Source organism: Gadus macrocephalus, chromosome 22 (assembly GCF_031168955.1).
Source record: "Gadus macrocephalus chromosome 22, ASM3116895v1".
NCBI lineage: Eukaryota > Metazoa > Chordata > Actinopteri > Gadiformes > Gadidae > Gadus > Gadus macrocephalus.
In genome coordinates, this window is record NC_082403.1 from 4,855,816 (window position 1) to 4,872,325 (window position 16,510).

Here is a 16,510-nt window from a genome sequence, read left to right on the forward strand (position 1 = left end):
TTTTTCGCGATAACATTGGCCCTCCCCCAAACCGAACCCCTACCTCTCAAACTCGGTGCGCAGCAGTCGCTCGCGTTCCAGGATGGCCACGTGCAGGCGGCCCCACTCCTTCTCCACGTCGAAGGGGTGGTACCCCGGGGGGATCTTCACGTGGCCGGACTTGACCGCGCCCTGAAAACGGGGGGACAAACACGGCCATGTTGGAGGGTGTTGGCGATCGTCATACTGTATACGAGATTTGTTAACTTAACCCTTGTGGGGTGACGTGGATTAGGAGCCATCGCGTCGATAAGCATGAAACAATTTTTTTTGTTTTATGTCATGGCCTTAAAGTACAGTGAATTTAGATACATGTCATTATGACAGATAGAGGATAGAGGAAAATTGCGAAAGGATGACTATAGTTTAGGCTGCAGGCGTCAAGTCTGCAGCCCTTTATGATGATGAGTGACTGAGATACGATGATGGGTTACTGAAGGCAACATATCCAGAAGTGTGCGTGCTTTCAAGAAGATGCAAAAACACTTTTACTATTTTAGGAATGTCACCCTAAAAACCTTTGGGGATGGGCTGCTAAAAACAGAAGAGGGAGGGAAAAAAACAATCAAAGTGTGGGAGGGAGAGTCTGACCTCAAAGGAGTTGAAGACGTGTTTGGAGCGGTTCTTGTCCGCCTCCTTGGCGGGCAGCTCAGTCTCCTTGAACTTCAGGAACTGCCTCCAAAGAACCTGGAGGTCAACACAGATGTGTACCGTCAATACCATCCCCACCGCCATCCAGTCAAAACACAGGCATTCAACTAAAAGGAAATGATACGACTATCCCACCATCGAGCAGAAACTTACAGTGTTACTTCCAGAGCGTCTTACAGTGACTTTAAACCTATCATGTCCCCAAGGAGCAGGTGGTGGACTAGACTTCTGGGTCTAAAATGCCTTTAGGTAGACAACCTTTCAAACCCCTTGAATGACTCGACTACCCTGCCCTAGTGGCAGACACTGAAATCAACATCTACAACTAATTGACTACCCTGCCCTAGGAGCAGATATTAAACATCTACACCCAACAGATTTGTGGAAGTGTCCCTCTGACTCCCTACCTCGATCTCCTCGTAGCTGGCGGGGAACTTGCGCTCCTCGAACACCAGGATGTGGTGTCTGATCCACTGAAGCAGCACGGTCACCAGCTCGTAGTACTCCTGCCAGCGCAGCTCCAGCTCCTGCAACACAGCGGACCACGTGAGGGGGGAGGTGTATGGATGAACAGGCTAGGCTAGGCTAGGCTAGGCTAGAGGTACGCTAAAATAGGTTAGGCTAACATAAACTAAGTTCAAATATGGACGGATGGACTTGGCAAAGTGCTTGTTTCCGTAAGAAGCATGATTTTATCTTTTGGAAAAAACCCGGCATCTATAACAAACGACAAGATAGTTCCATGTCTTTGTTCCTTTCATGGACTGGACCAGTACTCACGTTGGCCTTGATGCCCTCCTGGACGTTGGGAACTCTGGGCATGACGTCGTAGATGGACGAGACATACGTGAGGATGGACTTCTCATCGGGGTGTGGCACGTCCACATCTGGTCACCGACAACGCCCACGACATTTACACAATGGTTCTGAGACTTTTTTGGGCACTTCTAACCCAAAGTGACTTCAAGTGAATCCACAAACATAATAGCAAGGAGCAGGTGGGGTGAGACATATTGTTTATGCATGTAGGATGCAGGGAATCAACTCAAGAACCCTCTGTTGGGAGTCAAAGGCCTAGCCACTCCTCTATCCTGTCCCTATATCGGACGATAGCGGATAATGTAACAGCTAGGGCATTTCCTAGCCAGAAGATACTGGGATCCAATCCCAATGTCTGCAGTGTACCTTTAGCATCCTTGATCCTACGTGTAGCATCCTTGAACGAGATTACCCCTTACTGCTCCTTAATGATATCTATCCACAAGTTAAATTAAATGTAAGCCACCTCAGATAAAAGCACCCCTTAAAGACTTAAATCATTAGGATTATATTGGGTGGACGAATGATGAAGATGATGATGATGATGACGATGTGGCTCACCCTCCGGGTCCAGCAGCCTGGTGACCCCCAGGTCTCGCTCGGCCACGGTGAAGGCCTGTTCGAGGTTCTCCTGGTTGGACTGGCGGTACACCTTGTTCATGTCAATCAGCGTCGGCCTGCAGACACACCAGCACACAGAGACCCATGGTTAGTAGAGAGACAGAGCTGAGGAACAGGCAGGGGTCTGTACAGTGAAGTTGTGGAGTTTCTGAAAGCATGTATGATGTTTTTGGAAGTGTAATGAGTTGCTTCTGAATTTGATAGTTTATTAGATTAAATTACATTATTAATTTCCAGAGTTTCCCATCTGGGATCAAAACAAACAAATCTAATTAAAACGTAGAACATCATTTGATATACTTTCTTTAATCCATTTAGCGTAAACACCATGTGCTTCTTGTTATGTTTGCGAGAGTCCAAACTGGACAGTGATTATCCATCGCCACAGAATGCAGTGAAAGCATTCTTCACCTTGAGTTTAACAATCTCGAGGTTAAACACAGAACTTTAGCTCCACCCTCCCAGACCCAGACTGCCGCCTCCCACCGATTATGTCAAGTCATGAAGTGGAAGTTATTCCTTTCGACCCCCGGTGCCAGAAGTGGGCGGGGTCATGCTTCCAGATGCCTTGTTTTAGCAGCGCAGTGCAACGTTAGCATGCAGCGGTCTCTCCTCTCCTGAGTGCTGAATATTAAAATAACCTGTGGTATGCACACGGCTGCCAAGGTTGTAATTGCAATAACCTGCAGATACAGGCATCTCAACGACCGGTAACTCATTGCTGATAGGTGCTAGCTAGACCGATGGCGTTCCATAATAAGGCATCTCATGCTAATGCTATCATCGACAACAATAACAAACTTCAAAGGTGCATTTTCCTTACGCATACACAAAAGAGAGGATTGTCTACAAGAGGGTCAGGTAAGGGTTAACCCTAACCCTGAAACCCAGCCCAAAAACAGGCATGCCCACAAGGATTCCCCAAAAAAGCCAAAAAGAACAACAACAACAACAACAGACAAGAAAACAAACAGGAAGAATTTAGGGTCCCTACATTTCAACAAGCCTCCCCACATAGAACGCTTTGTGGCCCTGGAGGGCCTCCTGATCCACACAGCCGGCCTGCCTGTACGACAGCCTCTCAGCCTCCAGCCCCGACTCGTGCACCGTGCTCTGGCTGGAGCTCCGGCTAGCCCGGACCCCAGCACCACCACCACCTCCAACACCACCTCCAACACCACCACCACCACCACCACCACCACCGGAGGACCGGTGGAGGCTGCTGTGGTAGAAGGAGTTGTAGTTGGAGCCGCGGCCGGAGTCCAGGGCGTCCATGGCCGTGGAGGTGGAGGTGGAGGTGGTGTTGGTGTTGGTGACGGAGAAGGGGATCTCATCACATTGCATCACCACCCGGTCGCTCAGGTCGCTGATGGACCCCCCCGCCACACTGCTGGAGGCGCTGTTCAGCCGCCGCTGCGAGTGGAACTTCCTCTTGAGCTTCTTCATGATTGGCCGACGGGAAAAGGGTCACTCCGACTCCGAGGGCTCGGCAGAGAGGAGCGGAGGTCCGACCGCCAAATCTGAAATCGTCGCTGGCTTTGTCTTCTCTTTCTTAAGCGCAGGAAATTCGTCTTGGAAAACGTGGCATGGTGGAGTTCCCAAAGCAGAGCAAAGATCCAAGAGTTCCTCAATAACGAGGAGAAAAAAACCAAACAGCGCACACCCAGACGCTAAATGCACTCCATCCAACCCCCACTTAGGGTTTAAGTTAGCTCCATTGGTTAAGTCCTTCCGTCTCCTGAACGTGTCTCACAATCCCCTTCAGCAGCCCTTCTCCTCTCCTCTCCCTGCCTCAGTCATCCACACACTGGTCTGCGAGCGCTTAAACTGCTCCAGCTCTTATTTCATGACATGCCTCTCGCTCTTCCACCCACCGACGCGGCCCAGAGAGAGAGAGCGAGAGCGAAAAAGAGGGAAGAAAAATAAATCTCAGCGAGAGGGCTCAGTTCTGCTGTGACCTGCCAAGCTTCTATGCAGACCTTGAGGCCAACACATCTTGAAAAAAAATAAAGTGTTCCACGCCCAAACACACACGCTCCTTTCTCTCTCTCTCTCTCTCTTGTTCTCCCACACACTGAGGGGACGGCACCGCGGGTCCAATGAGAGCGATCCTGCAGGATACGCTTTGTTTTGTCTTGGGTTTCAATGCGGACCGAATGAAGAGGAAGAGGAACAACAGTGTGTGACTCATAAAGGGAACCCCTCTAGGGCGGGGACTTTAGTGCCAGAATGCTCGAACCAGGTGTTCGGTAACCTTTGACTTCTAAGCCCCCCCCCCTGATGTTTTTTTGAAGCGTAAACACGGCATTAGAGGAGTTAAGGGGAAGGGTTAGGGGGATTAACCAGAACGGTAGTCTGTAATGGCTCAAGGGAGGGGTCTGTATTCCACCCTCGAGCCATCTACTGTACATGCAGTCTCACGCTTTTGTCCTGATCTTCTTCGAGATGCAACAAGTTCTGTGCTACTGGAACTGGTCTCATCTCTCCCGCTCTCCATCACCGCCTCTCACTGGGACTCCCCTCGTCCAGAACACTCTCTCTCCTCAGTCATCTCTGACGGACTGCATTCATAGAGCGCTTCTTTAACCAGTGGCCACTCAAAGGCGCTTTACAATATTGCCTAACATTTCACACACACATTCACACACCGACTGCGGTGTCAACAACGCAGGGCGACAGCCAGCTCGTCGAGGGCAGTCAGGGTGAGGTGTCTCGCCCAGGGACACCTCCACATTCAGCGAGGAGGAGCCGGGGATTGAACTAGCAACCTTCCGGTTACCAGCCGACCCGCTCTACCACCTGAGCCACACGCCGCCCCTCTCTCCTTCCCTCCGGTGGGGCCAGTTCACCTTCAACCTCCGGGCCCTCTGGCCTATAGGTCGGGGCCTCGGTGGAACCCGCCCACGGTCATGTAGTTTACATTCCAACCTCACCGAGTTCTGTAATGGGCCCGCCATCAGTGGTCTCTGAGGGGCCTCCGAAGTGAATGTCCTCGGGTCCTGGGGGGCCCGTGTTCAGGCAAGCTCAGATCACGTAACCGAGCGAGAACTTAAAGAAAACACTGTCGCCCTAGGTATCAGAGATGTCAGCTGAAAGGTGGACTCAGCTAGACTGATAGTCGCTCATCAGTGCTAGAGAAGCCCTTGCATGCGATACCATAAAAGTTAAATCATAAATCATGTTTTACTCACGTATGTGTTTTTGTGTGATTTTGTGGATTTTAACTGAAATGTGTATGTGAAGAATACCGCTGAAATTTAATTCCAACTACCTCACCTTGTGAGTGTGGCTGTGTGTTTGCGTGTGTGTGTGTGTGTGATGGTATTGTCTAGCTCACCTCTGTTTGTGTGTATGGTCGGTGGTGTTTGTTATAGCTCACCTGTGTTTGCGCATGGTGGTGTTCATTATAGGACACCTGTGTGTGTGTGTGTGTGTGTGTGTGTGTGTGTGTGTGTGTGTGTGTGTGTGTGTGTGTGTGTGTGTGTGTGTGTGTGTGTGTGTGTGTTTGACAGGGCTTAGTTTATTTGATTCTCACTTTTGTTTGTGTATGTTTATTAAGCTCACCTCTGTGTGAGTAAGATGGTGTGTGCGAGTACGACGGTGTGTATTTCACCTCACCTGTGTGCGAGTACCATGGTGTGTGTGAGTACCACAGTGTGTACTGGACCCCACCTGTGTGTGAGTACCATGGTGTGTTTGAGTACCACAGTGTGTACTGCACCTGCGTGCGAGTACGATGGTGTGTGTGTGGGAGTACGACGGTGTGTGTGTGTGTGAGTACGACGGTGTGTGTGTGTGTGGGAGTACGACGGTGTGCGTTGCGCCTCACCTGTGCTTGTGGATGACGGCGTTGAAGAGCTTGCCGTCCCTCCAGCAGGTGGTGAAGTTGTCGCAGCGCAGGCCCTGGTAGCCCTCCACCATCCTCTGGGACCACAGCAGCAGCTTCTCCTTGGCCGTCATGTTGTCCGACTGGCCGTTCACCTGGATGTCCGAGATCTGCACACACCACCGGGAACCAAGGTGAGTGCTACAGCAATATAGTAGTACCACAGCTACTGATTCTGCTACTGCACCGCCAGAAACCCTCATTAATACTACAATAATATCACAGTACTACAGGTATAGAAGTCATTAGGACTACAGTAATATAAGTAATTAGGACTACATTAATATAAGTTATTAGTACTACAGTAATATAAGTCATTAGGACTACATTAATATAAGTTATTAGTACTACATTAATATAAGTTATTAGTACTACAGTAATATAAGTCATTAGGACTACAGTAATATAAGTCATTAGGACTACAGTAATATAAGTCATTAGGACTACAGTAATATAAGTCATTAGGACTACAGTAATATAAGTCATTAGGACTACAGTAATATAAGTCATTAGGACTACAGTAATATAAGTTCTTAGCACCACAGTAATATAAGTCATTAAGTTATGTAAGTCATTAGTACTACGATAATATAATTCATTAGCACTATAAAGTCATTATCACTGCAATAATCATTACTACTACAATATTACATATATAATAAATGCAATACCGCAGCTACTACTACTACTAGTGCTACTACTGCTGTTACACCACTAGGGGCGCCATCATAGTAATCAAACTGTCATGATATGGTAATTATCAAAATATTTATATTTCTATGTAACCTTGAAATATAAATGAGAAGGCCTAAGATATAACAATGCATTTCAAGTTTAAATTGAACTATGGTTTTGAAAAAATAAATAAAAATTCTAGTCTACAAATTTACGAAACCTTGAAAATGAGGAGGCTCTTTTTTATTGCGAGACATAGACCAATCTTTTGCTAGATGGTTGCTAGGGGCTACCATTCCTTGTTTGGATCAATGATCACACTGCCTGAATCATAATCATCATCATGGTAACGCAGCTCTACTGTAGAAATGAGGTACCGGAAAATGGACCTCAAGGAAAAGGATTTGACATTCCTGTCCCAAATTAAAGACGGCAGAGTCACAGTCAAGTTTTCCGACCATCCAGTCGCTCTGGTAATTTGAGTATATAGATTTTGTCTGAGAGTTTGAAGCAAAGTGGATCCTAATGTAGGCAGAGATTTTCGCTCGGTTGCGTCTAAGACAGGGTTTGCGTCGATTCCGGCCAGATGACTCACATTCCATAACCTCAAACCCACCAACCGCCAGTAACAGTTGTAAGGCTGTTAAATTCCACCGCAAATACTGCACTGGGGCTAAATGTTTCAGATTAAATAGGGACGTTGAAAAGGTTAACGATTGGAGGACGAGAAAAGGGGGAGGGTCTGAGCTATATGGAGGTCGCATGAGGTAAGGCTCCTTTCTGTTCTGACTGTGAGAGTGAATGCGTAATGGTTGTGTGTGAGTGTGGAGGGGGGGGGGTACATTAGGAATTTAGCAGAAAATCCACCTTATAAGCCCGATTTACTACCACAACTACAGCGTATGCTCCAGTGTTTGATGTCTGAATTATGTGGACACAAATGGTTTATATCACATGGGATTTCGTTTTTCCCTACTTTTACGATCCTTTTCCCAGAATACACTGTTTGAATTTAGCCAATCACAGGATACAAAAAAAGTAAAACAGTATGTTGTGTTTTTTTTCTTATTTCCACAGTAATCTGTGAGCGATGAAAAGCTGCCTTATAGCTTCAATTAAGATAATGACTTCAGTCAGTGTGTGTAGCTGAGAGTGTGTACATATATAAACAGCACATATTTCAATGAGCTGTTCCACGGTCTGAAGGGAAACGTCTGTCTTTATAACCAGCGTAGGCGATGGGGGGGGGGGGGGGGGGGGTGCTGGGAGTTTTGTTTTGGCAACACGCTAGTGAGTCACCGGTCAACTCATCATTTCACATCCAGGCTTTCTATACGGGGAAGGGTGGAGGGGGGGGAAAAATACCAAATGCGCATACACACTCTCCCACACACGTGCACACACGCACACACACGTGCATAGGAAACCCAGTGCTGTGGTCTGTATGACTGTATGACTCAGTCAAGGCCATTGGTGGAAACCGGGCCTCCTCCCTAACGGTTCCGGCCCACTGTTGGAGGCCAGACCCTCCCTGCTCTGGCTCCCAGCAGTGGGTCAGCCCCCACCAGAACTCTCTAATGAGATAATGCTATAAAACACGACCGGGGGCCCCGGGGGATATCAGCCATTGTTCCGAATCACTACCGTGTGCCAGTCCGTGAGCAACGTCCAGCGGTTCGTTCTCAAGCCTCTAAAATGGCCGCCGGTGGTTTTAACGAGTTAGCGTCCACTCTGGACGTTCTCCTGGGAAAGCGTGAGTCAGCGTGGAAAGCCACCCCGGCTCCACTTCACACAGCCTCCCTGCCACCCGACATTCTTCTTGATAACCGCAATGTCATAAGTAAGCTCCCACTGGAAAATCGGGATACCAAACTAATAAACAAACAAAGTAGCTAAGCTAACTGACAAATCATATTCCACACCAGTTGCTCAATTGTGCAACCGTTTTTTAATAGTAGGAATATTTACTCTGAAATAGTACAGTGAGTTTGTTTCTCAGTTTAATCTCCAGTGGCTTTGAACTTTAGTTTAGTCTTCCCAACGTAGCATGTGTACAAAGACGTTAAGCGTTGCCAAATGTTGAGGAAGTTTCAAATGGATCATGGTGGTCTGTCACGCTGACCACTGTGTCAACAGCCTTAATGGAGGCTGATTAGAAGACTTTCCACGCTAAGATAGCAAGGAGTATGTAATATTTAACACTGTTTATACTGATTACGCCAAATATGTTTGAAAATTGAACTGCAGTCTTAAAGATAATTCATTCAATTCAATCAAGGCCTTTGTTTAGCAAGATAAAGTTGAGCAATAATTTGGGAAAAAGGCTGCCTGAAGGCTTTTTCAGTTCTATAGTTGTGTTTTGTAGTTTACCTGGAAGTGAAGGATGATGGTCCATATCAGACCCAGGGTCAGCTTGGGGTTTCCATCGGCGATGTCATCGTTCCTGATGTTGACCAGCTTGACCTTTGGGATTTGAAATTGAGTAATCGATCACTTAAAGTTTTAATTTAATGTATTTGTTTTATACTTTATGCGGTGCAAATCAATACGACTTCAAAATAAGCCTATATCCTCTATGATTTGCGAAGATATCAATATGAGCATGAATTAACTAAACCCCAACTTTAGAATTGTACTAATTACGTAACAAAGTGGGAAGCTTTAGTAAAGGGAGCTCCATGTTACATAAGGCATAGGGCTAAGGTTCTCACCTGTCTGTGTTTGAGGAAGTCCAGGGCGATCTGTACGTTCTGCAGCTTGTGGAAGCGCATGCGGCCCTTCTCCCGGGGCTGGGGAAGACAAGATGGCGGCCGTTAGTTGCCATGGGCGACCGCGTCGTTCACACGCATGAGAACCGTCAGCAGAGTGAGCCGGGCCTCGTGGCTGAGGGGCGGGATCGCAGAGAGCGGGAGAGTCTCTTGTGTGTTCACGCACTATAACAGTTCTGGACTCATAACACATAATAACGTGAACATCTCCACAGTTATGTCTCAGGGATATATATATATATATGTCAAACAAAACCAAACAGACACGAGACGGAGGTGACTTTGAGTTCTATCGTGGTTCTGCGATTTGGTGTTTTAGTGTGTGAGATCGGAGCAGAAGTTCATTCCGGCAGTCGGGACTCTGAGGTCCAGCCGACCAGGTCTGGAGGGGAGGGGAAGCATGACAATGAGTCGAAGAAACAAAACGAAAAAAGAAAACAAAAGGATTCTGGGACTTTTCCTCCGTCAACTGTCAACCGACTCAGCTACTCTGAGTTTTTCTGTAGCGGTTGATTAAAGTGAGCTATTCGTTATGCCCTCGGGGGGGTGAAATTGCAGAACTCTTGGGAGGATTAGGTCATGATTTAAGAACAACTTGACTATTTAACCCCACGTTTGAGCAGACCCCTGAAGCCAAGCTGTTTGCGTCTCACGATGCGTCTGATTTACGTACGACAGCCACAGAATCACCATGACCTATACGATGGTATTTAAGATACACACTCCAACCTATACTCAAACATAATCAATCCATGCAAATGCTGCCAGAATCTATAAGCAATCCGATGCCTTGCAATAGTATGAGCTGCAATATTATTGTCTTATAGAGATGCCGATCCCAGATCTGCTAAGTTGAAAAGTTGATCCTAAAAGATTATGCCTCTTTTATTTTATTTTCATATTAAACGTTTATATAACAACATTAAAACAACAGCTAAAATCAAATGACCTGTACATAACCAACACAGGACTAACTACCGAGGGACACCAGACCATGTGACCTCTAACCGACCAATAGGGGACCGTTCCGCGGCCGAAGGCGCATCGGTCGAATGGAGAAAGGGAGGCAGGTGAAGGATGGCACAGAGAGAGAGAGAGGGGGGCGGTGGGGGGGGGGGGAGGAAGTGACATCATGCACTATCTGGCAGCCACCTGGCGGGGGGTGACACATGCCACGCCCGAAGAGGCGGCCAGTCCGGGCGCCACTCACCAACCGCACGTTCCTCGCAAGGTCGCGTTGCCGCGGCTACCGAGGCAAGGGCATCGCAAGAAAAGAGAGGCAGAGGCAGAGGGGGGAGGGAGGGGGGGGGAGAGTTCAAAGGTCAGCAAACAGGGGTTAGATAGAAAAGAACAACGGGGAATCTAAGTAATTATAATCTTAGGAAACAGAAAATTAATTCATGGAAATTAGTATTTTTAGGGGCTACGGAGGTTGTCAACCACAAGGTGAGCTCAAAGTAAAGGTAAAGGGGTATCGAGAAAGGAAAATCTAGAATTTGTCCGCTGCAAAAATCTGATCTGAGGCATGCAAGGCAGTGTTAACAGGAAAAGCCAACAGGTTTGCGCTATGTTACACAGGAAGTCAACAGGTAACAGCAGTTGAAGCGCATTAGAAAAGTCACACTGACAAAGAAAGATAATGAACAAATGGCATGTTCGCAAAAAATTTGCAAATGACGTCAGTTGGGTGAGGGGAGAGGAGTCGGGAGAGGAGAGAAGAGGAAGAGGAGAGAGGAGGACGAGGAGAGAGGAGAGAGGAGGACGATAGAAACAGAGGGAGCCGAGGGTGGCGGTTGGGTTGAAGCAGGTCGAACCAGGCCACGCCCCCTAGCAGGTAAAGGGTCACAGGTCACAGGTCAGGGTGATCTCACCAGGGTCTCCCCAGAGAGCACCTCCAGCAGGGAGATGAGGTTGTGTCCATCGCGGAGGTCTTCGTAGAGGTCCGTGATGTGCCTCTGGGCCTGAGGACGGAAGGGGAGCCATCGGTTAAACTTTTTCCCGCTCTTTTTCCGAGCCCCAACTGATTTTCTGTTCCCATGCCAACTTCAAACAATTGCAGAGCGTATGGGCGGCGACAAATTAGTTGTAAATTTGTACAAGGCAAAAGGAGCTATAGGATAGATTGCAGGTATATGACTTTCACTTGTCAAAATTGTTTTAGTTCATGTAAATACACGAACTACATATATTTATTTCTGCTTGTAAACATTATACGGATACAAATAAAAAGGTGAAGAATACACAATATATAGATGTTATGGGACAAGAATACTGAAATCGTTGTTCACTTTGTCGGTTCTGAACGTTCCATACTTTAGACTATCACACAAAACTTTACACAAAGCCCAGAAACCGTCTTTTCTGAAAACACTGGTTCATCCAACAAAAAGAAACAGAGTAACACAGGGGAAAATGCCTAACCAAACACATGAGGTGGTGTTAGACTACTGTCAGAGGGGTCTGTCTGGGAGATGTGTTATTATCAACTATCGAGGCCAGGAAGCACCAAACAAAGCAACAAAACTCAAAACTTACACAGGTAGAATTGACATGTGCTGTGTATATAATAAACCAGTTATTCACTTGAAACTATGAAAAGAAGATCATCTTCTACACAAATATTGATGTCATTAAGGTTCCCTGAAATTGGTATTAACATAGTAGTATTTTATGCATATTTTTTGTAATAATGGTGGTAATGTAGATAGATAACTTTAGTGGGGTTATTTGACTGAAACTTTGATTCACTTTAAGTTAACACTGATCACGGCCACTTGGGTTGGGGTTACAAATATAGTCGTAATCGTTCAAGTGCAGCCCATTACTACACAGCACTGAAGTTATTTAACATATTTCACATTCACATCGGCCAGTAATTCACCATCATTACCGAACCACCAACTGTCCCGGAACACAAACACATCAGAAAAAAAGGACAAAAGACACAGGAGGTTAGAGGGGTCAGGGGTCAAACACGAAGGGACAAGGTGGGCGGGGGGGGGGGGGTTCATGCGGAGAAGGGATGGGGTGTTTGTGTGTGGGGGGTTAGGGGGGGTACACTCAGCACTCAGAAGAACTGGCGTGCTTGACCGAAGCACCTACCTCCACTTTCCAGTGCTGGTGGGAGAGAGAGAGGAAGATGAAGGGTGGAGAGAGAGAGAGAGAGAGAGGAAGATGAAGGGTGGAGAGAGAGAGAGAGAGAGAGGAAGATGAAGGGTGGAGAGAGAGAGAGAGGAAGATGAAGGGTGGAGAGAGAGAGAGAGAGAGAGAGGAAGATGAAGGGTGGAGAGAGAGAGAGAGGAAGATGAAGGGTGGAGAGAGAGAGAGAGGAAGATGAAGGGTGGAGAGAGAGAGAGAGGAAGATGAAGGGTGGAGAGAAAGAGAGAGTGAGAGAGAGGAAGATGAAGGGTGGAGAGAGAGAGAGGAAGATGAAGGGTGGAGAGAGTGAGAGAGAGGAAGATGAAGGGTGGAGAGAAAGAGAGAGAGAGGAAGATGAAGGGTGGAGAGAGAGAGAGAGGAAGATGAAGGGTGGAGAGAGAGAGAGAGGAAGATGAAGGGTGGAGAGAGAGAGAGAGGAAGATGAAGGGTGGAGAGAAAGAGAGAGTGAGAGAGAGGAAGATGAAGGGTGGAGAGAGAGAGAGAGGAAGATGAAGGGTGGAGAGAGTGAGAGAGAGGAAGATGAAGGGTGGAGAGAGAGACAGAGGAAGATGAAGGGTGGAGAGAGAGAGAGAGGAAGATGAAGGGTGGAGAGAAAGAGAGAGTGAGAGAGAGGAAGATGAAGGGTGGAGAGAGAGAGAGAGAGGAAGATGAAGGGTGGAGAGAGAGAGAGAGGAAGATGAAGGGTGGAGAGAAAGAGAGAGTGAGAGAGAAGAAGATGAAGGATAGAGAGAGAGAGAAAGATGAAGGGTGGAGAGAGAGAGAGAGGAAGATGAAGCATGTAGACAGAGAGATAGGAAGTTGGATGTTGAGAGAGAGAGGAGGATGAAAGGTGGAGAGAGAGAGAGAGAGAGAGAGAGAGAGAGAGAGAGAGAGGAAGAACGGAAAGAGTGAGGAAGATGAATGTGGAGAGAATAGAGGGAGATACAGGGTAGAGAGAGAGGAGGATGAAAGGTGGAGAGAATAATGAGAGGAGGGTGAGTGGAGACTGAACATTCTTTTTGGTTGTTGCCAGAGGATGAGGTGCACGGGGAGAAATAGGAACCAGGCTACAGACACTCCGGTTTGATGGATGCATAAAGAAGAAGTTTGACCAGATATTGGTGAAGCCAATAAACACCACCAATGTGCACTATTTTTATTACCATATGTTTGATTCGTAAGCTATGTACATGACTCAATAGTAAAGTGGCTGTATTCAAACCCTTAAAAAAATTAAATGCATTAAATTGTAAAACATTTTCTAAAATGATTTACAAATATGGACTGCCGTTTCAAAATGTTCAGCCTCATGCTATCTGATATTGATCTTGGATCTTGGAAACCCAACACCGGGGATTGATTATAGAAAGACAACAACAAAGTAGATAATAAAATAAAGAAAAGCACAACAATTTTTGACCATTTTTGTGAGTCTCTTTTACGAGGGTTGTTCGAAGAACATCAAAGCTAAAGGGGGTGTTTTTTTTTTAAATGGCCGACTGCGGGAGCGGCTTGTGCCCGCAGTCGGCCAGACGCTACAGCAGCACGGCAGGACCTCGTTCCGACGCTGAACCCAAACAGCCTTTTGAGGGCGAGCCAGAACTCTGAGCGGTGCCAGTCTGCCACGGACGCACTGGGGGGGTAGGATTTCCGGACAATGAACAGAATAACAAGCGAGGACAAAGCCCGGTCTACCGGCTGAAAAGGACGTCCACAGCGACTCCCCTGTGTGTCGGCCCGGGAATTCCTCTCCGGGCCGACAGACTTCAGTGGTGTGCTGAAGAACATGGCCTGCGTGTGCGCTAACCCGCCGCAGGCTAACGGTGTTCACCGCAGCACGGTATGACCTGTCACTCACATCACACGTTCAAAGACCACAAGATATCCTTTAGGGGTCGGTGTTTTTGTTGAGTCACTGCCAAGAAATATGGCTTTATGCTTCATTTACCAGCCCTCGATAGGTCAACTGATATTAAAAGCTAGGCTAATAGGTTGTGTACTTTATTAACCCATTTCCCCTCAGGGCGCGTAAATTATTTCTGATTCGGGTATTTAATATGACAGAACCTAAGTAAACGTACTAATACTAACCATCTCCAACCTAACCGAAGTAGCTAAACGTAACCATCTCTAATCTAATACCTTAACCATCTCTAAAACAAAACCTAAATATAACCACCCCTAACACAACACGCAAATATAACCTGAATGTAACTCAAATGTGTTCATCTAACTTCATCTACTACCCAAACCTTTCCAATGAATCATGGGAACCAGGAAGTGTTCCATTTGAGCCGAAAACTACAAATTACACAAATTAACTGTCACAAGCCGCCCCCCAGGCTGAGTTTGTGAACACTGAACACCTCCTGTTCTCTCTATCAGAACCCAGAGGCCCCGGAGCCCAACCTGGAGCTGGGGGGTGGGGGGGGGGGCTGGGGGCTGGGTCCAGATGTGAATACTAAGCCCCATGAACGGCTCCCAATCTAGTCCAGACTAGGCGGATGTGTGTGTGTGTGTGTGTGTGTGTCTGTGTGTCTGCGTGTCTGTGTGTCTGCGTGTCTGTGTGTCTGTGTGTCTGTGTGTCTGCGTGTGTATGTGTGTGTGTGTGTGTGTGTGTGTGTGTGTGTGTGTGTGTGTGTGTGTGTGTGTGTGTGTGTGTGTGTGTGTGTGTGTGTGTGTGTGTGTGTGTGTGTGTGTGTGTGTGTGTGTGTGTCTGTTTGTTTTGGGAGATGCTAACCCAAGCCAGGCCAGGCCAGGTGTGTGTGACTCACATCTCGTGCACGTCAACGGTAAACATGGACGCTATGCTCGTTGTTCTTTTCCACAAAGGGTGGACACCGTTTGACGGCATGCATGTAGAAAGGCGTGCGTTTGTGTATTTATTTATTTTTGTTGCATTTTTATGCTTTTTTTTTTTTTATTATAGAGTGAGATAGAGAGGAAGGTATGGGAGACAGAGGAGAGGACATGCAGCAAATGACCCCGGGCAGGAATCCAACCCGGGTTGCTGCGATCAGGACTAAGCCTATACGGTACGCGCTCTTCCTGGGCTCCCTGTTTGCATTTATTTATGTGTCGTACATATATTGGTTATTTTTCAGTCTAGGCCCAAGGGTATGGAATCAATAAAGAGATATCCTGTGAGTCACCTGGCTAACAGTTACATGAAGGCGTGTCTATTAAACATTCCTTACCCTAGTGCTGCAAAACGAGAATATGAGAATGGCATGTCGAGGTTTATTTCCTTATTTTTACGGAAAAATAATTAGTCGTAATTGAAGGCTGTGGGAGACGTTTACCTTTGAGTCAATAATGTCATGCATGAAAACATTATGAATACATTTGTGTCCTTACCTTCATCAAGTGTTTGTTGACCCATTTTGTGAAGGTCTTCTTCTGAACCCGGTCCGTTCATCTGCAGAACACACAGAGAGAGAGAGAGAGAGAGAGAGAAGAGAGAGAGAGAGAGAGAGAGAGAGAGAGAGAGAGAGAGAGAGAGAGAGAGAGAGAGAGAGAGAGAGAGAGAGAGAGAGAGAGAGAGAGAGAGAGAGAGAGAGAGAGAGAGAGAGAGAGGAAAACAATGGTTAAAGCCAAGCTCACTCTCCCCATAACCAACCAATCTTATGGCGTAGATCTTATTTATCAAAACACGACACCTCTGTTCGTTGTTTTTTGTATTTTGCTTACGAAGAGAGAAGAGGAAACTATTCAGCCAAATCCTAACCTGTGCCAACGCATAATATATATATTTTAAACGATTTTTCAAACAAAAAGAAAGTGAGGGGGCTGACAAGTGGGTCGTCCCTTCAGGGTACTCGTAAAGATATAGGATGAAAAAAAAAAAAAAAAAAAAGATATAGGGCGAGCGAGAAGACCTTCACTGTCAGGTATGCCTAGCTGCAACAAGTTC

The 16,510-nt window shown here is 46.8% G+C and overlaps 1 protein-coding gene across 5 annotated transcripts in view; it reads right to left on the reverse strand.

Moving 5' to 3' along the window:
- The window catches only part of pleca (plectin a), a 47,043-nt gene extending 30,962 nt beyond the window's left edge, over window positions 1–16,081 (reverse strand). For 2 of the 5 annotated variants that reach the window (XM_060043145.1, XM_060043142.1), the window contains exons 1-11: window positions 15,955–16,012; window positions 12,562–12,576; window positions 11,331–11,420; window positions 9,403–9,480; window positions 9,062–9,154; window positions 5,960–6,126; window positions 2,071–2,186; window positions 1,471–1,577; window positions 1,098–1,217; window positions 631–726; window positions 44–171 (exon numbers count right to left, since the gene is read on the reverse strand). In XM_060043145.1, coding sequence (XP_059899128.1) covers window positions 44–171; window positions 631–726; window positions 1,098–1,217; window positions 1,471–1,577; window positions 2,071–2,186; window positions 5,960–6,126; window positions 9,062–9,154; window positions 9,403–9,480; window positions 11,331–11,420; window positions 12,562–12,576; window positions 15,955–15,960 — 1,016 coding nt within the window. In that variant the 5' untranslated portion in view covers window positions 15,961–16,012. Of the gene's footprint in view, window positions 1–43; window positions 172–630; window positions 727–1,097; window positions 1,218–1,470; window positions 1,578–2,070; window positions 2,187–3,124; window positions 4,867–5,959; window positions 6,127–9,061; window positions 9,155–9,402; window positions 9,481–11,330; window positions 11,421–12,561; window positions 12,577–15,954 lie in introns of those variants that run through there. The other 3 variants (XM_060043143.1, XM_060043144.1, XM_060043141.1) reach the window with 3 other exon arrangements.
- Window positions 16,082–16,510: the final 429 nt, after the last annotated feature.